Source organism: Dysidea avara, chromosome 10, assembly GCF_963678975.1.
Source record: "Dysidea avara chromosome 10, odDysAvar1.4, whole genome shotgun sequence".
In the NCBI taxonomy this organism is placed as follows: Eukaryota; Metazoa; Porifera; class Demospongiae; order Dictyoceratida; family Dysideidae; genus Dysidea; species Dysidea avara.
This window is the reverse complement of record NC_089281.1, coordinates 11,821,156-11,846,307: the sequence shown is the minus strand read 5'-3', so window position 1 is coordinate 11,846,307 and position 25,152 is coordinate 11,821,156. Positions and strand designations below refer to the sequence as shown.

The 25,152-nt window shown below is 37.2% G+C and overlaps 3 protein-coding genes across 3 annotated transcripts; 1 reads left to right on the top strand and 2 right to left on the bottom strand.

Annotated features, from left to right (window-relative positions):
* Nucleotides 1–770: 770 nt before the first annotated feature.
* LOC136267931 (pumilio homolog 3-like) lies at nt 771–25,152 on the bottom strand. The gene is made up of 15 exons (XM_066063133.1): nt 25,047–25,152; nt 24,857–24,933; nt 24,558–24,802; nt 24,094–24,187; nt 23,863–23,929; nt 23,653–23,809; nt 23,537–23,604; nt 22,551–22,725; nt 22,333–22,386; nt 22,209–22,289; nt 21,802–21,944; nt 20,303–20,513; nt 19,884–19,968; nt 19,746–19,836; nt 771–952 (listed from the first exon to the last, which is right to left on the bottom strand). Exons 1-15 carry the CDS (start codon nt 25,067–25,069, stop codon nt 823–825), a joined length of 1,701 nt encoding a protein of 566 aa, XP_065919205.1. The 5' UTR covers nt 25,070–25,152; the 3' UTR covers nt 771–822.
* Nucleotides 7,669–9,658, bottom strand: LOC136236907 (nuclear respiratory factor 1-like). Its single transcript, XM_066027136.1, has 2 exons — nt 8,609–9,658; nt 7,669–8,563 (listed from the first exon to the last, which is right to left on the bottom strand). Exons 1-2 carry the CDS (start codon nt 8,799–8,801, stop codon nt 8,241–8,243), a joined length of 516 nt encoding a protein of 171 aa, XP_065883208.1. The 5' UTR covers nt 8,802–9,658; the 3' UTR covers nt 7,669–8,240.
* On the top strand, nt 9,733–12,779 carry LOC136268702 (uncharacterized). Its single transcript, XM_066064146.1, has 3 exons — nt 9,733–10,116; nt 10,165–10,233; nt 10,968–12,779. Exons 1-3 carry the CDS (start codon nt 10,042–10,044, stop codon nt 12,777–12,779), a joined length of 1,956 nt encoding a protein of 651 aa, XP_065920218.1. The 5' UTR covers nt 9,733–10,041.

The following is a 25,152-nucleotide window of genomic DNA, read 5'->3' as shown; positions in this document are numbered from 1 at the left end:
CAATATTGGACAAAACTAAATGGCAAAAAAAATTTAATTTGCCTAATTTAAATAGTTTACACATTACTACAAATTTTATCTAAACACAGTAATTTAGAAACCCAATTTGGGCATCGTAAATCCTTTGCTTAATGAGAAGTTACTTATGTGTGTAGTCTGCTTCATAGAGACATAATCAACAGACTACACACATAAGAGAAGTGTGGCTCAACAGAGAACATTCCCTCCTACTAGAACATATTAATGGACAATAGGAGACTAATTTTCTGTATGTCTAATGTACTCAGTAGAAATGGTATACATCTATGGTTTCATTCTTTCCAAGCTAATCAGGATAAAAGGATAAAAAATGCTGTGAAGGAACTTAGTACTCAGGTGCTGAGTCTTTGTTCATATTTAATAAAGCCACTGAGTTTGTCCCTTGGAAAATTTCTGAGCCTCCCAGTAGTCCTTAACTCTGCAGCAAACCTCAATAATATTCTGTTATAAAGAGTATCTGTTAGTGCAGTTTTTTCTTCTTTAGAGGTCTCGGGCAGTCACTAAACACTGTAGCACATGATCTCTACTGGTGTGGAAACCAAGTCATTGTATAAATTACAGTTAATTTTTGTTGCATCTTTTACTGATTGTACAGCACTTTTTTGATGAATTGAAAATATGACAGCCATATAAGGCAATACCTGAACGCACAGTATATTACATGTAGTATTTCTATATCCCCATGTGTGCATGAAATAAAGAAGTGTTACTTCGAGAATTGCATAATGCAACACTTTTAAAAATATTCATTCATGAATTTAATGTGTGTACAGTGTGTAGTGATTAAGTTAGGTCTTTTAGCAGAGCTGCTTGCCCTTGAAGATGATCAGTATTCCACTGCTCTGTTAACACAGATGGGTCTAGTACACTTCTTATTGTCTCTGATACATCTTTAACTTGACTGGCCACCAAACTAAGCAATAAAACGTTAATACAATAAGTGAAAGTACTACACAAATACACACAAATAATGTTATTGTACAAAAATGCTGCATTTAGAATTCCTATGGATATAATTACATGAAAATAACAAGGAGAAAACATCCTGACCACCTGGTAGACTCCTGTAAGCGTTCAAGCGTAAATCGGATGGCTGCAGGTTCGAGGCTACCTAGGTCCAGTCATGGACTTTTTCTCCTTTCTCCAACTTTTCAAACACACCTTAAGTAGCTAAAGTCTTTGAGCAGGCTGTAGACCTTCAACACTTGTGCTGTGCTGTAAAGCATTAATAATTTAAAAAAAATTTTTTTGTAAAAGATGCGTTAGAAAATGCTATGCATAAAATCCTTTGACCTTTGGGAGATAATGAGGTGTTTATTATATACAAGTACACAAAAAAAATAGGAATTTTCAACTAGAGTAGGGACCATAAGCACATCGATAAAACAAGCTGGAGTAGTGCATGATATTAAATCACAGTAAAACAATAAAAAGTGTTATATCCCTCCTGTGCATTTCCATTATGGTATCTTGAGCACAGTAGGGATAAACAAGCTGGAGTAGTGCATGATATTAAATCACAGTAAAACAATAGTTTTACTGTGATTTAATATCATGCACTACTCCAGCTTGTTTATCCCTACTGTGCTCAAGATACCATAATGGAAATGCACAGGAGGGATATAACACTTTTTATTGTTTTACTGTGATTTAATATCATGCACTACTCCAGCTTGTTTCAGTACTTTTTATTGATGCGCTATGGTCCCTACTCTAGTTGAAAAATTTGTGTATTTGTGTATTTGTAAATAATTATTATGACTGGTGAACCCATTCATACCACATCAAAAGAAGAAATGGCGCCACGTGCCCCAGTTATATCAATTATCATCTGAAAAGTGAAGTATCCATTATGCTTTGTTGTCAGCTATGTTCAACCTGTTACACAGCAGTAAGAATCAAGAACTGTTCGAAAAGCACCTCTACAATCAAAGTAGCTACTATGAAAAATATGGATGATTTCCGTTACGAAGGGAAGCCATCATGTGCTACCACCAAATCAACACTTCACTGTCAGCAAAGATGAATGGGACACAAAGGAGGACACTGGTAAGTCCATGAAGAATGCATTGTACGTACTGCGGTATGCCAAAAGGTACCTCTTGGGTTGAAGTGACGTCGAACAATGAAAACATCAAGTCCGTAACCTTAGCCGTTATCGAGTTACGCTTTTCTGAAGGTATCAGTCAGTCAGTCAGTCAGTTAGTCAGTCACTAGAAAATTCCATTAAATATATTTTTTTAAATTCCGTAGCAACTTGTTGAAAGCATTTCAGGTCGATCTGAAGGCTTGTTTGGGCTTAGTTTTACCTAACCAATACTACCTCGTTGTCTGGGAAAAGTGACGCTGGTTTTTGGGTGATGTTTTTTCATGGGCCACACCTACACCTTTGTCATCCCTACTATACAGTACATATGATAACTTAGTGAAATATTTCATTTTACAGTAACACATCACAATAGAATATGTGACCATCTCAGCGAAAAACTGTCTAGTTTGCACAAGCATGTGTATTAAGAAAAACGAAATTTAAAAAAAAAATTGGTGAAATTACATGTGTTATAAAGAAAATTTTACGCAAGTTTTAATTGAACCATTACTCAGGAAATGAAGTGTTAAATCGATTAAACCTATATACCATCCTATTCACCTACTCATGAGTTTGTTTCATTTCTGGTTTACGTGTCACGTGCGTTTGTTTATGATGCAGTAGGCATAAACTTGCCATTTCTTCATTAAAACCACCTTCATATGCCTATGTGCAAGTGACTGCAGGGCCAAAAACTATACCTTGGCTGATCTGCCAATCCATGGTGAACACTGTAAGCCAAATCCCAGCTTTGTAGACTAATCCAAACGGAAGTTATGGTTGCTAATGTAAGCAAGCACCGGTAGTTTATTTTTACTATAGTCACTGTACAAATCAATTTCCTTGCTTTTCCTACTTTCTAGTGCTGTAATTCCAAAACTACTCACCATAATTGACTGAAATTTTGGTGAATCATTCCTTGGACTATGCAGATAATGCTGAAAGAAATTTGGAAGTTGTGCGAACTAGACGGGTTTTCGCTGAGATGGTCACATAATCACTTAAAATTAGCCAGTTGAAAAGTCCAACCAACCATCTATCTATACATATAAAGCTGACAAGCCATCTGTCTATCTGTCTGCATTCCATTTGAGTTCACGCATTCTTCTCGCCAGTTGCGAAGTGGTTTTGGCAAGCGCTCATCATCTAGGAATAACCATAGATTATAGACACACACACGGGATTGGAAACTCGTGGTTGATCCTCACCTACAGCCAGGTGTTAAAGCTGTTGTAACTCTCCAACGGATGGTATAAGAGAAATAATTCTTCCACTTGGGTGAATGGTGGATCATAACGACTGTATTACACGAATTACAGCCTTGCAGTAGTCTCGGTCGACGAGTAATCGGTACCACAAAATCCTTTGATGTTCAACACTGGATGCCGCCTTAGGCCATAGCTTGTAGCTCACTACGCGAAGAAGCATTTCACATTGATTTGGGTACGTAATACACATCTAACAATTTATAAATCCACAGAGTTTGTTCGTTTTTGCTAGGCACTATGAGTAAACAGTACCATAAGCATGTAGGTTAGGATTGTCCACAAGCCTAAAATTCCGCTTCGTAGAAAATTCTTTCAAAAAGTCGACAGAATTGCTTGATAAGGTACCTGTATTACCTGACAGGTTTATTTAATACAATAATGGAACTTTCCCGCAACAAGACTTACCTCGAGGATGGATTTGAAATTAATCTATGGAATAACCTAATGTTTAAATGACGGTTCTAGTTGCCGTCATTCGTCGTTTACAGCGCATTTAGTGCAAGGCTGTAGAGCAAAAATTTGTCTGAATTCTTTCTGTAAACCGTAAGTAAATACCTATTCCATTCAACTTAAGCATGCCTTTATAAACAACATTTAACAATAATTAATTACAAGCGACATTTCGTGCATGTGGTAAGGCGGAAACTGGGAGGTTGTAAGTTCAAATCCCAGTTGTGTCACTGCTTTTTTCTTTTTCCAAACCTTTTGGTAACAACTTTTTTCAACAACCTTTTTTGCTACTACTTTTTTTCATTTTGGCAACCTTTTTGGTAACAGGTTTTCTGCTATGTTCTTATTTTCGTGCTATTTTTCTCACTCTACAGTAAAACCTGTGTAGTAAGGACACCTTGGGACTGTGTCCTGAATATCAAGGTTTCCTGATTTATCAGGTCAGTTTACATGTTAAGGGATACTTTAGGACCATTACCAAGTGTCCAGATCATGCAGGTGTCCTCTGGTTGATAGTAGTTAGTAGTAGTTGTACAAAGGTGATGACAATAGGTTATAATAGTCAGTAGTAGCTAGCTTACTCAAAATATCATACAGTATAGTAGTGCTGTAAATGCAGGGAGGTTAGAGGTGATGAAAATAGGTTGTAGTGTAGTGAAGGGAACAATAGTGAGTGTAGTATTGTTGCAATATGGCAACTTCTGCATTGTAGAGTAAATTAATGTCTTTTGTGGTCAAGATATTATCAAATGATGCTCCATGTATAACCTATATAATAGGACAGGTACTACTAGAACCATCCACATTGTTCACACCTGTGTGTTGTAGTACTACAGTAGTTTAGCTACTGCAGTTCTGGAGGTTCTGGAGCACCTGCATGCTTCCCATAATTTTGGTATACTTTGCAAGATGGTGGTATTAAAAACGATATCATCATTCGTGTTGCAGGGCATGAATGGCACTAATGTTTAATGCTTGGTTGTTATTATAGTGTAGTCATCTGGCAACGTGAGCATTGTTGTATAGCAAATCAATACATGCTTTTATAGGGCCATGAAGCCACTGGTGTAGGGAAGAATCACTGAAAAGTTGAGCTACATTCCCGTCAAAACCACAGATAAACAACCGTGGTAATTTGCACAACTCCCTCAATCCCAACCAGGCTTTTTTTTCTTCACTTTTGGGAATTTTTGATGCACCTTTTTGTTCTATCAGTCTGTTCCATATAATTTTTTTATCCATAAATTCTTATGCTCACAGTTTTTCAGCACTGGCACATAGACTCACCATAGGGACTCTTATATAGCACTTTTGTAGTAGGACAGGTGAATTGCCAACATAGTGTGTTTGTCCTGTCTCTAGGTAAAAGCTTCTTTCACACTTAATCTGCAGCTGTATGACATTATACTGCTGTAGAAAAGAAGCATGGGCAGGTACTACTGTACATCTGAAAAGTGATAATATTACTGGCATCATGCAGATACCGTCATTTACACTGAGGAACTGTGTATGCAATTGCTTGATCTCGCACAACTATTTCACTAATCCTGTTTACATCCTTTCACTCTAGATCTAGATCTCCTTAAAGGATCATACATTACCTTAATGATAGGACAATGTTTAAACACCTGCGTGGGGTTTATATAGCAACAGATATAGCTATGTGTTACTACAACATTAGTGCATAGCTATGTGTTACTACAACATTAGTACATAGCATACTGAAACTGTGCTATGTGTACACTACCTGTCATGTAGGTATTGCCTTAGCTTTCATGTAGTTTAACTAACACTACATGTTCATTATCATAGTTAAAAGAAGGCATAAGGATCATGCACTAACATGCACAGACACTATAGCATTTATGCTTGGCCCAGTTCCTAATGTATTATTAATTGTCCTGCATGTAAAGCAGGTACCATAGTCCAATGCTTTTGTTTGTCCTTTACAACATGTTAAAGGCACTGGTAGGGACATTTTCACTAAATAATTGAGCTACATTCCTGTCAAAACCACAGACAAAACAGACCTCATATTTTAAAAGTTAAATAAAATTCATGCTACATAGCTACATGGTGTTTAATGCTTGGTGTCTGTTTTTGGCATTAAAATGTTTATAGTCCTGCACATAGGACAGGTACCAATGCTAGTACATATATAAAGCTGAAAAGCCATCTGGTTCGTCCGTCTGTCACACAGCTTACTTGCCAAACATGGCGCAAATCACAATCTGTGCTGATAATGAAGCACTCACCATCCGGCTACTCTAAGATTGTTATCATGAGTTCACGCATGCTTCCATTTTCACTCTCTATAGTGCTAGAAGGCCAAGGTGTAGGGAAAACTTGAGCAACATTCCTTTGAAAACCACAGCACAAACTGTTCAAGCGGTAGAACACCTGATTAACGTGTAGGAGGTTGTGGGTTCAAATCCACGTGTTGGCACATTTTTTAGCTCATAGTATCTTGGCATGCACAGTGTGGAATTTTAGCGAAATTAAATGCCCATCATCTGGAAACTCAAATTTTGTTGTAGCAAATCAGTAGGTGCTTTTGTTTGTCCTTTATAGAGCGGTGAAGGCACTGGTGTAAAGGATCACTGAAAAGTTGAATTACATTCCTGTCAAAACCACAGACAAGCAATTATGATTTACGTACCTCCCTTAACCCAAATTGATTATAACCAACCTGGGTTCAATCCCTGCCTAGGTCACAACTTTTTTTTCCCCTTCACTTTTGGGACTTTTTGATGCACCTTTTTGTTCTATCTGCATGTTCCATGCAATCCACATGCTCACAGTTTTCAGCACTGACACATAGACTGCCTTACATCATAGGGACTCCCATAGCACTATTGTGGTAGGGCAGGTGAATTGCCAACATATTTGTCCATCTATGTGTTTATCCAGTGTGTAGCTTTTTCCATATATGTTCCGTTCCAAAAATGGATGGAAATGGTGGACCTATTATCATCCACTTTTGGAAGGTTTTTAATATTACTCCAAAAGTGGATTGAAATGACGCATTCCCCTATATAGTGACCAAAATGAGTAATAATGATCCATATTTGGATTGTTTTAGCCTTCCACTTTTGGATGATTATTCTATCATAAAACAATCATCCATATCTGGATTGTTCTAGCCTTCCACTTTTGGATGATTCTTTTCTCTTAAAACAATCATCTATAACTGGATGGTTTTAGTCTTCCAATTTTGGATGATTCTTTTCTCGTAAATCAATCATCCATACATGGATGATTTTAGTCTTCCTGTTTTGGATGATTCTTTCATCGTAGAACAATCATCCATATCTGGATTGTTCTAGTCCCCCCTTCCCCTTATCAACCCAAAAGTAGACATACAGAGGTCACCAAAACTTTTCTTCAAAATTTGTCTTATACTCATGCTTCGCATGAAAAGGTAGCTTCACAAAAGACTCTAAATGCTGCTGATACTATCATTTTCTAGCTTCACAAACAAGAAAAACATTTAATTTAGTGGGGATAAAAGTTTAAACAAGTAGAATAGGGATTGGACATATGATTTAAAAAAAAACAGAGTAATCAAGAAGTACTCATATAGTACAGTAGTACTATAGGGATCATGGAGGCTAGGGATTTCTTGCCCCAAAATATCACCCAAAACCCTTAATATTTAGTTTCTGACATCTAGGCAGTATTGGTTAGGCATAGGCAAGCTCAAAAATGTCTTCAGATCGCCAAAAAGCCCTTCCACTGAATTGATATTAAATTTTAAACAGCAATCAGAGGACTGCCTCTTTCCACAAGGCAGTCCTCTGATTGCTGTTTGTACTTACACAAGACTCAAATGCCTTAGTGCACAGCCATTGCAGTGCTGCGATGCCAAGAACAACTTACAGTTCTGTTTTACTATGTATTAAAGCTGTGCTATACCTAATCTCTCCTAAAGTTTAATCATCAACTATTCATACAGCTAAGAGTGTATGTAGATGGCAGTTTTCTCATACTGCAGTTCTCTGCCAAGATTTGCAATGGGCAGAAGGCTCCCTGAAGGCCTTTGATTTGCAAAGACAGAACAAATATGACCTCAGAATGTGTAACAACCAAAATATGTCAGTCCAGTCCAGTGATTAGTAATATCCCTCCATAGTAGAACCTGTTGTGAATACATGATATAACATGCCTAGCTACTGACAGATTTGCTTTGTACTTGGTAAGATGGAGCTAGTCCTTAAAGGAATCTCGTTGTGAGTGATCTTGACATGTATTGCTACGGTGCAAGCCCTTTGTCTATTGCTAGCGCATAATGTACCGCAGCTTTTATGTTATATACTAGAATTATAATTAATTTAAAGATGCATATGCAGCTATTTGAAATAAAGAGGTTAGACTACAAAGTAAGTATTTTACTTTTACTCCAATCTTTGTGGTTGGTGTCTTTGCCTTTTAGGTTTTCTAACAGCCAAAGGTGTGAAATCCGGTCTTTTTCTCTGTCTGGTTTTATTATTACCAATTTGTTGACCTCCAGATTCATCATCTTCATCTTGGGGATCTCTAAATTCATCGTCTTCTATTTGAGGACCTCTAGATCCATCATCTTCAATTTGGAGATCACGAGGAACAGGAACACGTTCACGTGTATCCTCTGCATCTGGCTGAATGTATGTACGAACATCCAGTCCATGATGAGTATAGCATGCTGTGATTATTTCTCGTAGAGCAATGCTCCAATTCCCTATGTTGATACACATCAAAAACTTTTTTCATTGTGGTAACTAACCTTCAAACTCTGGAGCAGGCTGTGTCACATTGACAAATGGCACAGTATCTGGCCACCATTCTGGCTTGTCAGAATTCCATGAAAGTTTGAGATCTTTCATTATGCCCCGAATTAAAGCTTTCATTGTAATTCCATTTAGGCTATATAATGAATCTGGCAAAGGGGGTAACAAAACTTTACTAGAGCTCTCCATCTCCTCCTTTTGCCAATCTGGATCTAAGAGTATCTCATCCTTGTACTTCTGCACCACTTTGGAAATTCTTTCATCTCCAAAAACATAGAGACCATTGGTCCATAGATATTAGAGTACAGGGATTAGAAACTAGCGCGCGCCCTGAAACACTCCGCCGTTGGTGAATTCATGAGGCCAAAATAGTGTCTTCTGCTCTGGACTACTTTCTACGGGCGTGGAGTATTTCATGACAATCTCTTTATGTTTTACAAGTACTAGGCAAACTCCTATTGTAAATCTTGTTGTGAGTTTTCGCCGCCATCAATCATTTTAATCTCAGTTGACACGATTTTTTTGTGTACCTGTTGTGTTCATGGTAAATTCACTTTCGACTGGCAAACAATGCCACAGTAACCCTAAAGTAACATAGTTTTGCATGGTGTACTTCATTTTATTATTCCGCTTGATTAATGCCCTTTGGCAGTCTCATCTCGGTTCTTTAAAATATTACTCCATGATTTATCAACTTCAACACAAGCGCTGTTATGCGAGAAACATCTTTCAGTGGTACTGTGCAAAACTTCAAAGTATTGCGAAGACTTCAGCACTATTTCCCCAGTGGAACTAGACTTCTGTTCTTCGTAACAGGTAGACAAAAAACGGAGGTACCCATTGATGATCAAAATCGTAAATGGCGATGAAAACCACCCAAGACGATTAAACAACAGAAGCCAGAAGCATTAAAAGTCTTGTATATCAACTACAATACCATAAGGTTCTTGAAATCAACTGTAAGACGACTTAACCACAAACTGCCATCCTGTCCGCATGGATTTAATCAATACCGAGGAGTGCTTCAACCACAATCAATGGTAGATATACACGGCGCGCGCTCGGTTGCCTATCCCTGTACTCTAATATCTATGATTGGTCTTTGTGGTAGAATATGCGACAGCAACAGCCACTCCCAAACCTTTCAATTCCTGGCATTTCTTAGAAATCACATCCAACTTTCTCTTGATATCCCTGGCATTGTTATTTACTACTTTTGAAGTCATCTTCAGATCCAAGCTTTACTGTTACTAAATGACTGATAAAAATCTGACTTCAGATTTTAAGGGTTTGAGGTTGCTGAAACAGCAAAAATCACACTTCTTTGAAGTCTTTGACACAAACAAACCTTTGAATTAAAACTGTCTACTCAGCTGCACAGACCAGTATTCTGCTATGTGGACATTAGTTTTTGGTGCATGTAGTTGAAATGGCAGCAGCAACAAAGGGAATCCAAGTTAAAGTGAAGCAGAGAAAAGGGAATCTGCTAAGTACTAAAAGACAGGTTAGTTATAGTAGTCTTAAGAGTTTAAGCATGATCTCTTTCTTATAGTCAACCAGATTAGCAAAGTCACAAGAAAATGGTGATGATGGCTTGTCCCTACAACTAGATCATAAGAAGGTAACAATAATTGCACAAGGGTTCTGAATTAAGGATTAAATGTACACTAGCATCTTTGGGTGTGTATGCAACCTTACTACCGCTTGATCCTTTAAACTTCCTTCTATAATATTATGGTAATTGTGTGGAGGCATTCAGTAGTTATCACTAGCATTCAGATTACTCTTTGCAGGAGCATTCACAACGGTGTTTCAATTTTTTTTTAGAACCAAGACTTGACCTTAACACACCCAGAACCTACTAGGTTCTCAAAAGGTAGATTCTACTGATTCAAAAGTGGTCAAATAAGTGACTTTGGTTGGGTGGTTACGTAGCAAAATTGAGAAACTTTCTGCTTAAAATATTTTATTTAGTCTTAAAAGTTGTAGAAAAGGTCCTGGAGGCTTTTATAAGTAACCCGAAGTCTGGAGTGCTGTTTTTTAAAAGGGTTTTATCAGTCCCCAGATCAATGAGGGCTTCAAATAATAATTAAATTACCAGTACAGCCACACTAAGTAAAGTTCACCTTTTGGCAAGTTAAAAACAACATTACTGGTTATAAAGAACTGTTGATAGGTGTTAAATAAGTTGAAGCCTTTGCACACTATATAGTTATTGATAGTTCTACACAGTGTGTTTGCTGAGTTTGACACAGTCTGTCTTGTTAATACTACTATCATCAGTACCTGTCCTACATGCAGGACAACTAAGAGAGGGGTCTTCCTACTAAAATTTAATTTGATTTTTCTATATAGGTTGGTGAATTTCCACTACAATCTGCCTTTGTCAGAAGCCTAAAAAGTTCAGGCCGATATTATGAGTTGTCAAATAGTCAAAGATATGTCATTGCTGATTGCGATAGTTCAGGAAATCTCAAGTCAGGCTATTGTTTAGTTCAAAAGCTGTACCTTTCTCAATCTATTGTGATACTGTTGTGTTCGTGTGATTCCTCAAAGTTTCAAAAGGAGAGATGCAATTCATACTGCCATGGTGATTTTTCTGATTGCAACCTACGTGTAAGGGCCTCTGAAGAAAAAAAGAGCTACTGTGTACATGCTTTGGCAACAGAACAATTGTTTGAGTCAGCTAGTGAAATATGTCACCAGCAAGATAGTGATGAATCTGTTGATATTATATGTACTGATCCTCTGTTAGTAGCTGTGTATGATGGCAGTGAATGTGGCTTAATATGCTCCAGGCAAAGCACAAGACTCTATTGTGATTTGTGCCATGATCACTGTCAACACGTAACACAGTTCCTCAATTGGTGCGAGGTAAATGACATATACATTGACCAAGATGCTGAATCCATTGAGGAGCAACAATTTACATGCTTATCATCACAGCTAATCCCATACCCACTGCCAACTGAACTTCAAAGTATTCATGACGCACATGAGTGTGGTGAGTGGAAATTTCCTAAAGAGTTAGTTCCTAATTATAATGAAACACTGAAATGTGAGCATGGCCATAAGTTTAGTTCTGATGACCCAGTGCTTAATTCTTGGATATCTACCAAAGACGTGATTATTCATAAAGAGTCTGTGTCAATACATGATAGTCAAAGACACTGCTTTTACAGACCAACAATGGGGGATTGCAATTGTAAACAGGAATATGACGGTCGTGATCACTTGCTATTAAATTTAGATGGTAAGCATCTGTTTTACTATGGGCTGTTGTTTACATATTTACACATCATGTTAGAAGGAAAAAATCCGTTGATAGCTTTTCACAGATCCATGCAACAAACTTTTTCAGCCTTAAGCAAGTCACGCCAAGTGGGAATCAAACATCTTCGTCAGGCATGGAACTACTTTGCCAGATTGCTAGATATTAATTATCAAGAATGCTTTCTTTGTCCCCAATGTGAACATACACCTAAAACCATTGTGTGTGATGGCACCCTCATTGGTTTTCGCAAAGACTTTCTGAGTAGGCTTTCTGTGCAGGAAACTAAATCCACTGACAGTATTCAGTGTGTGACAGTTAGACATTCAGAAAGAGTGTTACTGAAAACGGTAAAGTCACGAGAATTACTATTACAGTACTCGGGTTATACAAAGGACAGAAAGTGTGTGAAATCTCCCAAGCATCTTACTCTACCACAGTTTACCTCGATGATGAAATTGATGAGAGCCGAAGGGGCTAGTGCGCTTGCCGGTGTCATTGATCAACTCTATAAAGAAACTGGAACAACAGTAGCACCTCATGCTTACAGAGAATTTTTTTCTGAGTTGGCTCACAACACGGCCATATGTGGCATGATTCAGATAGCAGGCAAGGCTGATGTCATTGAAGTAATTGATAAGATGATTTCAGGAATTGACGTTAGACAGGCAGGTCAAAAAAAAGAGTTTGCACTTTTGCAAAAGAGTGCACCTGTTATCGCAGTTTTCCTGAATAAGCTAACGTTGGCAGAGCCCATCCCTTTAAGTGTATGTAATCTTTTCAAGCTGTTAAGAGATTTGTGCTTAGCACCATACAATGTTTCAGCACCTAATAATTTTTTGTCTCCACCGGATGAAGACTACTTTTCTTGTTTTCCCAGCCTACCACTGGTGTGAAGGGTACGAAATTATGCAGCAGACTTGAAATTACACAAGGAAGATCAAGACTCCTGCAGAAAGTTTTCCTCAAGTCATCCTGTCTTAACACCAGGAATCTTTACACTCTTTTGTAGCCATGGTGTATGTTATGGTTTTCAAATATTAAAACAGCATGAGTCTCCACGTCATCCATTTGAGTTAATATTAACAAGATTTCACAGCATGCCCGAGTACATAATTTACGACAACAGTTGTAAGCTTCATCAATACGTGCTGAACCGTGAGCCAGTGATGTTTCAAAGCACTACATTTTTGGTGGATAGATTTCATTGGAGAGGACACACCGGCTGTTCAAGTGGATATAACATGGACATTTATCAGCAAGAGTATCTAGCATCCCTTAATTCCCAAATCAATGAACAAGCAAATGCTGGATTGCAAAAGATCAAAGGCCACATTGCATATATGAAGGCTCCAAATTTCAAATTTCATATCAAACTGTTTTTGGCATGCAAGAATTTAAAGATTTGTAGGAAATTTCAGTAATTGTATAAGTGTATAATTTATGTGTATATGTGCACTACTACTAACGATAATCTTTTGCATTTTGTTAAGAGAATCTGTTTGCACGCTGGTACTGTGTAGTCCCACACGTACAAAAAGAATTTAGATCTACACATAAACAGACAAGCTGTAAAAAACTAAGGAGAATTTATATCCACACAAAAACAGCGAAATTTATATCCACGCAAAAACAGTGAAATTACAGACGTTTTATAAAATAAGTTGCATGAAAAAGTTGTGAAATCCAAATCGATGGTCACACAAGTTTCAGTGTCACAACTGTCATTTCAAAATAATATTTTATGAATATTTGCCATTACAGCTACTTTTGCCGGCATGAATGACAATAGCTGCAACATTTCTAAGCCGGTGCTAGCAAATTTACTATAGGTATCCGAATTTGGATGATTGTTTCATGATAAAAGAATCACCCAAAAGAGGAAGACTAAAAGACTCCAAATATGGATGATTGTTTCATGATAAAAGAATCACCCAAAAGAGGAAGACTAAAAGACTCCAAATATGGATGATTGTTTCATGATAACAGAATCATCCAAAAGTGGAAGACTAGAACAATCCAAATATGGATGATTGTTTCATGATAACAGAATCATCCAAAAGTGGAAGACTAGAACAATCCAAATATGGATGATTGTTTCATGATAACAGAATCATCCAAAAGTGGAAGACTAAAAGACTCCAAATATGGATGATTATTACTCATTTTAGTCACTATATAGGAAAAATGTGTCATTTCCATCCACTTTTGGAGTAATATTTCCTCTGCGTAATAACCTTCCAAAAGTGGATGATAATAGGTCCACCATTTCCTTCCATTTTTGGAACGGAACATACCTCGCTTTTTCATATTACTGGCACCATGCAGATACCGTAGTATACACTTAGGAACTGTGCGTGCAATTGCTTGACCTGGCACAATTATTTTATTAATCCTGCAGCTAGCTGTAGGGTTAGGCAATATACCGGTATGACAGTAACAAGGCGATATTACAGCTGGAAATAACCGATACCGCCTTGTTTTTGAAAAACCGCCATACCGGTATAAATGGCTATTGCAATATCATAGCATATCATAGCAGAATACAGCTGCAACTACACACTTACACATGTTAACAATGCCATATTGTACTTGTCAATCAGTATTTCAGCCTCCTTGTACTAGCAAAACAAGCCTAACCCATGCACTACTACACGAAGCGATGCACTAATTATTAGAATACACACAAGGCATGTGTACCGGATGCAACACTACTGTGATTGTGGGATGAAAATTCTGGCCTCACCTTAGTAAATTATCTGCTAGCTATATACATAGGAACTATGCCTCCTTTCAAACTTTATATGCACTCCATGGCATCTCTATAAGTTAGGCTGGTTTTTCCAAACTCCTTGCAGTTGTGGTAGCTAGTAAACAAAGTTCACCCATGCAAATATACTGTGTAAACAGTTTTGAGTGTACTTGCTATAGTTCATTTCAATACCGTGATATTTGCAATAATTGTGATAATAAGCTCCACAATAACCATGGGAGGAAATTTTCAATATCGCCCAACCCTAGCTAGCTAGCTAGCTGCTGCTTACATCCTATCACTCTAGATCTGCTTAAAGGATCATTAAAGGTCATGTAGAACATTTAAAATTAATGATGATGTCTAAACACCTGCACAGGGTTTTGTATGGTAAGAGGATATTATGTGTCACTAAAACATTAAAACTGAAAGTGCATAGCATGGGGCAAGTTCAGAACCATGCAGTAACTATAATTGCAAGCGCTTTAAATTATGCACAAGTTCATTTTTTTTGTTGACAGTAAGGTATTTCTCTTAATATAGAAACTGAATAATGTGTACAGTCACCACTTGTCATGTAGGTATCTAATCCAAAATGGCCAAGCTGTAAAAAAAGTGTGCGGCCCTCAAAAAGGCTATGGTGAAAAAAGATGTGAAAACCAAGGTGGCGGCCAAGAAATGGCTGTAATGGTAAGTTAATGGTAAAAATTTTAATAACGACAATTCAGGTGAATTTTTGTGCCGCTTGGTCTTGGCACAAAATTCACCTGAATTGTCGTTATTAAAATTTTTACCATTAACTTACCATCACAGCCATTTCTTGGCCGCCACCTTGAATTTCACATCTTTTTTCACCATAGCCTTTTTGAGGGCTGCACTCTTTTTTTTACAGCTTGGCTGTTTTGGATTAGATTTCATGTCTTTTTGTATTTGTATACCCCAAAGCCGGCCTATGGCCAGCTTTGGGACTTTTTTAACCTATCTTTTTTTCTTTACCACAGGAAGAAGAAAAGATGAAGTAGATATACTTTAAATATTTTATCAGTAAATGTACAAATTATATATATAATACATATATTGATTACAGAAATCTCCATGGTGATTTCTTTGTAACTGAACACTCTACAAGGTGACTTCTTCTAGATGCTCTCTCTACAGGGCAATTTGTTTGTCGCTGAATTTTCTACAGGGTGATTTGTTTGCAGCTGAACTCTGTACATGGTGGTTTCTTTGTAGCTGAACTCTCTACAAGGTAATTTCTTCTAGCTGATCTCTCTACAGGGAGATTTGTTTGTAGCTGAATTCTGTACAGGTGATTTGTTTGCAGCTGAGCTCTTTACAAAATGGTTTCTTTGTAGCTGAACTCTCTACAAGGTAACTTCTTTTAACTGATCTTTCTACAGGGTGATTTGTTTGTAGCTGAACTATCTACAAGGTAATTTCTTCTAGCTGATCTCTCTACAGGGTGATATGTTTGTAGCTGAATTCTGCACAGGTGATTTGTTTGCAGCTGAACTCTTTACAGAATGGTTTCTTTGTAGCTGAATTCTCTACAAGGTAACTTTTCTAGCTGATGTCTCTACAAGGTCACTAGTTTGTAGCTGAACTCTCTACATGGTGGTTTCTTTGTAACTGAACTCTCTACAAGGTAACTTCTTCTAGCTGATCTTTCTACAGGGTGATTTGTTTGTAGCTGAATTCTGTACAGGTGATTTGTTTGCAGCTGAGCTCTTTAAAGAATGGTTTCTTTATAGCTGAACTCTCTACAAGGTAACTTCTTCTAGCTGATGTCTCTACAAGGTCACTAGTTTGTAGCTGAGCTCTCTACATGGTGGTTTCTTTGTAACTGAACTCTCTACAAGGTGACTTCTTCTAGCTGATCTTTCTATAGGATGATTTGTTTGAAGCTGAACTCTCTACAAGAAAACTTCTTCTAGCTGATCTCTCTACAGAAAGATTTGTTTGTAGCTGAACTCTCTACATGGTGGTTTCTTTGTAGCTGAATTCTACAAGGTGATTTCTTCTAGCTGAACTCTCTACATGGTGGTTTCTTAGTAGCTGAATTCTACAAGGTGATTTCTTCTAGCTGAACTATCTCTTTCCATAGATGCATGAACTCCCTACAAGGTAACTTCTTCTAGCTGATCTCTATACAGGGTGACTTGTGTGTAGCTGATCTCTATACAGGTTTCTTGTTTCTAGCTGATCTCTTGAATTCTCTTCAGGGTGACTGCTCTATTAGGATGACTGCTCTATTAGAGTATCTCGATCTCACTCTTGCTGCACCAAGTTGGATTTTGTGTTATAACTCCGTGGCTTTAAGTCTGATTCTTCTATACCATTGATGAGCCTTTCTAAGATCTATGGTTACTCCATCTGTACAACGATTTTCAAAGCATTACCCCAAGCGGTTTATCTGGTAGGCGTGGCAAGCAGTCGTTTTTTTATTAGCTAATCTCGATTGCATAATTGTTACACACTGTTGGTTTTTTCATTGTATCTTCCTGGTTTTTAGCTCGATTTCTTTCAAACCACAAATGGTTTGAGGTTCAATAGTTAACCTATTCACCCACCAATTTTCAGCTTCTTCCCATACGCGGTTTACCCTGTAGGCGTGACAACATATTGGTGTTATTTTTCGTGAATAATCGCTCATAACTCTTTGCCTGTTTATGGTATTCCAGCCAAAGTTGGTACCGAGATGCGCCTTTATACCCCGCTTCTGTGTGCCAAATTTCAAGGCAATCGGATATGGCGTTCGCGTTTTATAGCAGTTTTTGTAAGTGTGCGAAAAGAGGAAGAAAAATAAGAAGAAAAAAAAAAACTAAGAAACTAAGCCAATTTTTGAAGTCGCATATCTCGGGAATGCTTGAAGCGATTTCGCTCAAATTTGGAATGTGGAGTACTGAAGTTGGAGGGAGTGTCCACAGCAAAAATCGTCTTGTTTCATTAAGGCAGCACAGAGCTACAGAGGTGCGAAAATTGCGTTTTCTTTCTTCCTGTCAATATACTTACGGGTGTTACGCGCCGGCTTCTTGGGCCGCACGACACACTACCGTGTGTCTTGATATATACATTAGACTCTATTTAGGCTGTTTTGGGTGGGTAATAAATCTCATATACTCCACCTTGTTTCTAATATACTCCACACCTTCAGGCACAATATAACATATGCTCAAAATCTAGGTTTGTTCAATCGCTATGTGTTGTTTGTGTGCAGTGATTTAACGAGCGCAATTATTTTGTCACGTGAGGATGCATAGTTGCCATGGCGCTAGTATTATCACAAGAAAACCAGCTGCTTTTGCCAAGCCTACAGCAGAAACAGCCATGGATGAGGTAAGTAATCTGAGTGTAATGTGAAATAGAGTCTAAAGCAGTTATATGGGCACAATGTGGAGTCTATGAAATTTATAAACCCTCAGGCCCTTAGTAGCGCACGAGCGAACATTATATAGACAAATTTTTTATTATAACGTACAATAATAACTGTTACCCCTAGCAACCTGAATTTTGCATAATAATAAAATTTATGTAGGTGACAATATCTAAATAACTTCTCCAAATTTTAAAAGGATAGCATATATGTGTCATAAGATATGACATCTTGACGTTTGTAGTTTTCCATGTGAGGGGGCAACAGTTGCCCCTTCTGGGCAATCACTTATTGTGGGATTTCAATGTATGCAAAAACATCTCAATTTTCACATAATTTGTAGGTGTGAATATATCAACAACAATCTCTCCAAGTTTAAATGGATAGTGTGTATATAGGTCATAAGGTATGATATTTTTGAATCCCACGATTTATGTGATTGTCCAGAAGGGGAAACTGTTGCCCCTTTCATTATGTATGGGAAAATTCCAACTTCAAAATGTAACACTTTGACACCTCAGATCAAAGAATTCCAGAGGATACATTTTCCATGTATACCTCTTTACGGGGAGACATCTAAATGGACACCAGTGTACATTGAAATGTATCCCAGGAAAGTAGTTTCACTTCTAAAAGAGCAAGCCACTTTCATCAAAGCAAGCATGGCCTTGATGTGGATGAGGTATTGATACCACCCTCTGTTTGTTTTATACAAATTCAGACTGAGATCGATTGTGGGAATAAATTAATGTTCACGTGATGATTACCACAAATTGAAGTGTTGCCAGAAGAAGCACTTAAATGAAAGCATTCCGGTGTTGTTATATCAGGCAAATCACTCATGCCCATGTTACAACTATAAAATGTAATATCCCATGACTCATAATATGCTATCCTTTTAAAATTTGGAGAGGTGACTTTAGGCATTGACAGCTATAAATAATGGTTGCTAGGGGCAACAGTTAATTTTTTTTCATTATTATGAAATTGCCTTAGCTTGCATGTAGTTTAACCCTGCATGTTCATTATTTTACTATAACTTAAAAGATGACATAAGGACATGTACTGTAAAGCACTATCAACATACATACTACACAGCAATGTAGGACACTAATAGTTACTGTAATTTGCTTTATTTTTGTGCAAAAAATTTTCATGACATTTTCGTGTAAAAATATTTTCATATGATTTAAGTGAATGACTGCTCTATTAGAGTAGTTCGATCTTGTACAAAAATTTCTTATAAGTTTTGCATATGAAAATTATTTTACAATGAAAAAAAGTAAAGTATGCTTGGTTTCCAATGTATTATAATGCTACATTAGTTGTCCTGCATGTAAAGCAGGTACCAATGCTTTGTTTGTTCTTTACAGTACAATGTCACTGATTAATTGAGCTATATTCCTGTCAAAACCACAAACAAAAAAATTTGGTGTTTTGCAGCATTAATTTCAGTATACTTGCAGGATGGTATGAGGAACCTCATGTTTAAAAGCAACATCACTATACATGCTACAAAGCTACACGAGTTTAATGCTTAGTCTCTGTCCCTGCATTAAAATGTTTAATGTGGAGATGGTCTGTATGTAGGGTAGGTACCAATGATATAAAAATACAAAGATAAAACTAAGTGGTTAGATATCACTGTATACTGCTGAACACCTCATTACAGTTTATGGACACACCATCCACAATTTTACAAGAATAAGTATAAAACTGGTCACACTAACCTACCTTACAAGCACAAATGCTCCCCTGTTAATAGTTGCCCATGATCTCAGTTCATTTTCTGGCACACGATTTATTATTAGGTCAGCAAGAAACACTACAAACACAATGACACAAATGACTTCCATTAAGCATGATAGTTACCTGAGGAGGTGTCCACTCTATTGTTCTCAATGGACAACAACTTTCTGACAACAGAATGACCACAAGCATCACCCACAATGTGTGTCTAGTAAATACAAGCAGAGATGAATTAATATTTATTACTCTGTACAGTAATAGTGAGAGAGAATATAAAGTGGGTGCATATTTGCTTGAATAATTTTTCTTGTGCAAAGTGCTCTTTTTTATTTCATCAAGATAAATAGATATTTAGGGAACACCCATATGGTACAGTAAGCTCTATTTCCATACTGTGTGAATTATTAGAAGCACTAGAATTCCATTAAAACACTTAATAGAACACACACTACACTTGAAATACTCTAATAGAACAGTCATTTTAATTGTGGATAACTAAGTGCCTACTCTACTTCAAAATTGTTATCACACTGAACACAGACCTCTTCATCAAAAGGCTCATCCAATAAGTTCACAACGTTCTCCAATATGGGAGCCACACTGTCACCTTCCACATGCTGTACAACTGCTAGCAGGAACTGACTGAGTTGCTTGTCTCTGATCCAGTCACTGACATGGTCAGCAGTCAACTTCACTAGTAGTGGTGAGACTGCACTGTGAAGCTCACTACGACGTGCTTCAGGTGACTTCTTGCTGTAATGGTTAAACAACACGTGCAGTAACACTACAGTGGAGATTCACTAACAGGGAGATATTTGTAACTGAAAGTGCATAAAATCATACGGCCAGTTCAATTGTTCTAATATAGCATACTAGAGATCATAAGAGGTGTACCAATGATCGGATCGGCTAAAATATCAGCCACCAATATGGTAATTTTTACCAATATCGGTATCGGTACAGAACAGCAGGAGGAACGATATCATTATACAGTAGCAAAGTTTGTACATAAACGGATTATGCACTGGTTTTCTATGCTATCCATATGGCTCTTTAGTGTCAGTGACTTATTGTTCACTCTGCAAACAAGCGATATGCTACAAGAAGCCATACAGACACATGCAATTCTAGTGTTTGTTGCTGGAAAGCTTATCACAGTCTTTATAAATGAAGCAGCTATAGAGTATACCTTTGTGATAAAAAGAAGGATCACAGGATATCCAAGGAAACTTGCTGTACAAGCTTTCTCACAAGCCATTAGAATGCGGAGTAATGCAGAAATATCTGTTTAAGGCTTCATGGGAGTATACATAAGAATGTTTGTAGGTTTCTAATTGTCTGGATTGCACAACAGAAACCCAAGCTGTATACAGAGTATAGCAATGGATACATGCACATATTGTGGTAAATGTACACTTTTGTTTGCTTAAAACTATAATGCAAATATCGGATCAACTATCAGTTATCGACTTCTATTGGTGGCATCAATATTGGATATCAGTACATGCCAAAAACCCATATCAGTACACCTCTAAAGCATACACCAATCAAAGAAATACTCTAATAGAACAGTCATATAATCGACTCTTTAATCTACCTATAAACACTCTAGGAGTACAAACTCATTTGTCATACAATGGAACCCGAACATCAGGTATTTATATAAGATTAAACAGTCAACTGAACAAAATGGAGTATTCTGTTAAATACCTAACAACCAAGATCCCATTAGTGCCAAGCAAATGTTATATACACTAAATGCTGAAAAGACACTTCTGTACAGCAAAAAAGGAAATGAAGGGGAAAGTAACTAACTACAAGATTTGGCAAAACAAGAATGTGATGATTCAGCCAAAAAAAGGGTTGTAACAGTCCAGAAGGACACTGTTAACAATGAAGAAATATTTAACGATTCAGTACATGATGAATTAGATTACCATTTTGTGAATATAAAAATAGTAATACTATTAAAAACTTCAGTCCCCAGTTTCTAACAAGACTGCACATCACTGTGTACTGTGTGTTACTAAGTACTACTAACCTGTGTACATTACCATCACCCGGTGCCAGTACACGTAACATGGCTGAGTTGAAGTAGACAGGGTTACGAGGACACAATAGGTACAACAAAACACGTCGACCATGTCTGTCAGCTGCCAGCTCACTGAGGTTATCAGCCAACTCCTACACAAGACATAAACATGCATATCATATGGGAAATTCTTAAGACAAACTTTTCAAGGCTTAGTGATTTCATGAAAATATATTCAAGGATTTATGAAGGATATTTTTTGTCCCTTGACCACATATTATACAATAAAGTCTAGCTGATTGGTTACCAATATGAACAGTGAATCATTTGAGCATTTGAAGACTTTTTCAGGGTTGAATGGAATAAAGAAGTAGTAACTACATCACTTATGTAGTACATTTTATATGCACACTTACTGATATAATCACTTTCTTTACAAGTACTGTATCATCAATGCAGTCAAACACTGCCAGTAGCACATAGTGACCATGTTCTTCCTGTAACAATAAGTATCACATGATCTAAGATAATCATACATACCATCGCAATCTTCTTCACAAAAGTCTTGAATGACTTGACAATAACTTTACGGTCCTGTAGAAGTAAAAGTTTGAAAGATACTGTATAGAACCAAACAGAAGATCTGAATATTACTATAATGAGTTACCGTGCACTAAAGCTAGATGATGCCCTACAAGCATTGCATCATGCATAGTGGTGTTAGGGGCTCCCGGGATGTACTTAAGTATCCCATATACCTTTGCTGTGCCATGCCAGATGCACTGCATGGCAACACGAGATCCTTCCTTGGTGTGGAGCAGCTCAACTAGTCTCTCACGAAGTTGCTCTATCATGTCTGCTCTCTCCTGCTCACCAGCCATCAACAAGTAGTCCAGTAATGGTTTGTGAATGATACTGTGCTTCAGTGTCTCTCTGTAGGAGGAGACAGACATCCCCACAATGCATATAAAACTAAAACATGTGTTTGGTAAGATATTTCAACTAAAATTGCATTACACTACTAGAAAATGTTCCTATCACAACAATGTTATGAATTTTTCAAGTAAACCATGAGTTGTCAAATTTTCATTGGTGTGCTCCCAATAAAAGTTGTAAAATTTACTTGTTCATGGAAACAATTCCATGGCTCATGAAAATAATTCCATAGACCATGACAATTAATTCCATGAAGGTTATGAAATTTCCATATGTAATTCATGTACATTTCATGGCCTGTAACGGATACTTCATGTAAATTTTACCAGCACATCCATAAAAACTTGACGATTACATGAAAAACTTCATAGCATTGTTATGGGAATGTTTTCTAGCAGTATTAGATCAATTTTTATTCTTCAAAATTCACCAATGTCTGGTTTTAAAACTTGCTACAGAACAATCCACCTGTCTAATGCAGCCACTTACGTACTTACAGAAGCCAAGGGTATTGGTGAATAAATCCATGTGGATTCTGGTTATAAATGTTTCACACACAAAGAAGTATTGACTCTTGAGGCACTCATTACAGAAATGCTTAACAAACACTAGTCCGCCCTGGTTTGGTGAATACTCTTGCTAGGTTACCTCAAGTTACCAATACAAGTATCTCTATCAGAAACTAAATTAGATTAGAGAACTATTGAATACGCAGATAAGAAATATAAGTTTGAAAGAAAAAATTAGTCATGAATTATAATGATTGTAATTATGTCTACGCCGATATACCTTTCAAAGCACAACTCACTTGTTCAGCAGTGGTGTAATGGTTTCCTTCAATCTCTTTACTTTATAGTGTTTCTCATCACCAACAGTCTATACATAACATTATTGCTATATTCTCAACACCACAATCACACTTACTATTACACCATAGAATTCTCTAGTTAATGCCTCCCTCTGGTGGGCATTGGCATAGTCATTATAAGCAAGCTCCAGCAAGCTGGCTGCTTCTGTGTGCCGTATGAGCCGCCGAACGTGGCCATAAAAAAAAGACATGATCTCTTCTCTCTGCTGTGGACTGATTGTGCAGTTACAGTATGCAGTGGTAGGGCTAACATTATTGTAACTTACCAGTAAATTAAGAATTTCTTGACTAGGAATTTGGAGTACTTGCACTTGCAGAGTTCCAGTATCGAATCTGTGAAACACAAAAGAAAACCTTGATGATTACCAAATTCCTTTACAACAGACCGTCTGGGACCAAAATCATTAACAGAAAGGTTATTATTTATTTTGAGCATGAAGACTCTGGATGTATGCTTTAAGGTGAGAGCTTTGGTGCAATGGTCTGACATTACGTACCTTTCAACTCATCATATATTGCTAGTCTTTGCTTGCTGTTCCCATACTTCATCACTGTCTGTAACACTCGTGCTGTATCATGTTTGAAAGCAAACTATATGGGAAGATAGTATTATCACAATGTTATAATAATACAAAAACCCCCACTTTCCCATCTCAAATAGAAGCTCAGGGCTGTGTACTTTATTCAGGTCTATACACATAATATGATGATTGCAAACATGATTAAACCAAAAGTATAGTAAGGTAATTCTATTGGCATGCAGAAACCATCCTATACTGTACAAGCTGGTTAAAACTGTGTCTGTTACCTATCACTAACTTCAAAACAGACATCAATGGAAATGCACTGTTAACAGCTACATATATCTGTATACATACTCTTTACTGGGAATTTAAGTTGATGCAAATGTTTTTACGTGACAGAACATTGGCAACACGAGACACATAATTTTGCCACTTACTTCTCTTACACGTCCTCTAATAATAGTTAGTATATTCTGTAGGATTTCTGCTCTATTAGGACACTTTTGTTTTCTGAATTCTTCCCACATCTTCACCAGTGTGGTGGTCAGGTCTAACTGTTTTAGTTTGTGAGCTATCCGAGAGTCATGTGCCTTTTTCACAGAGGCTGTTTTATCTTTATCCGGTTTAAGTACAACCTTTGATTCTTTCCTTTTTGCTACCTTTCTTTTCATAGGTCTAGCAGCTAAATAGTTAATTAATGAACACAAAATACTAAATCATGCACTGAGCTTTTTACGTTTATGAATCCTCTTTTTGAATGTTGCATCTTTGCTTTGCCCTTTCTTACTTGCATTTCCAGTCTTTTGTTTAGTTCTTTGAAGTAAATGAGAGAAGAAAGAAAAATGACACATCAAACAGTTCAAGGGTGCCGATAAGCGCCCATTGCATAAACTCCATTGACTCAACATTTTATCGCCGTACTTTACCTTACTCGTATTTTTTTGACCATAATGATGTCTACACAATAGTAGCAGCACACTCTCGACACAGGCACACTCTGGCCACACGGGAATTAATGCTACTAGCGCTAAG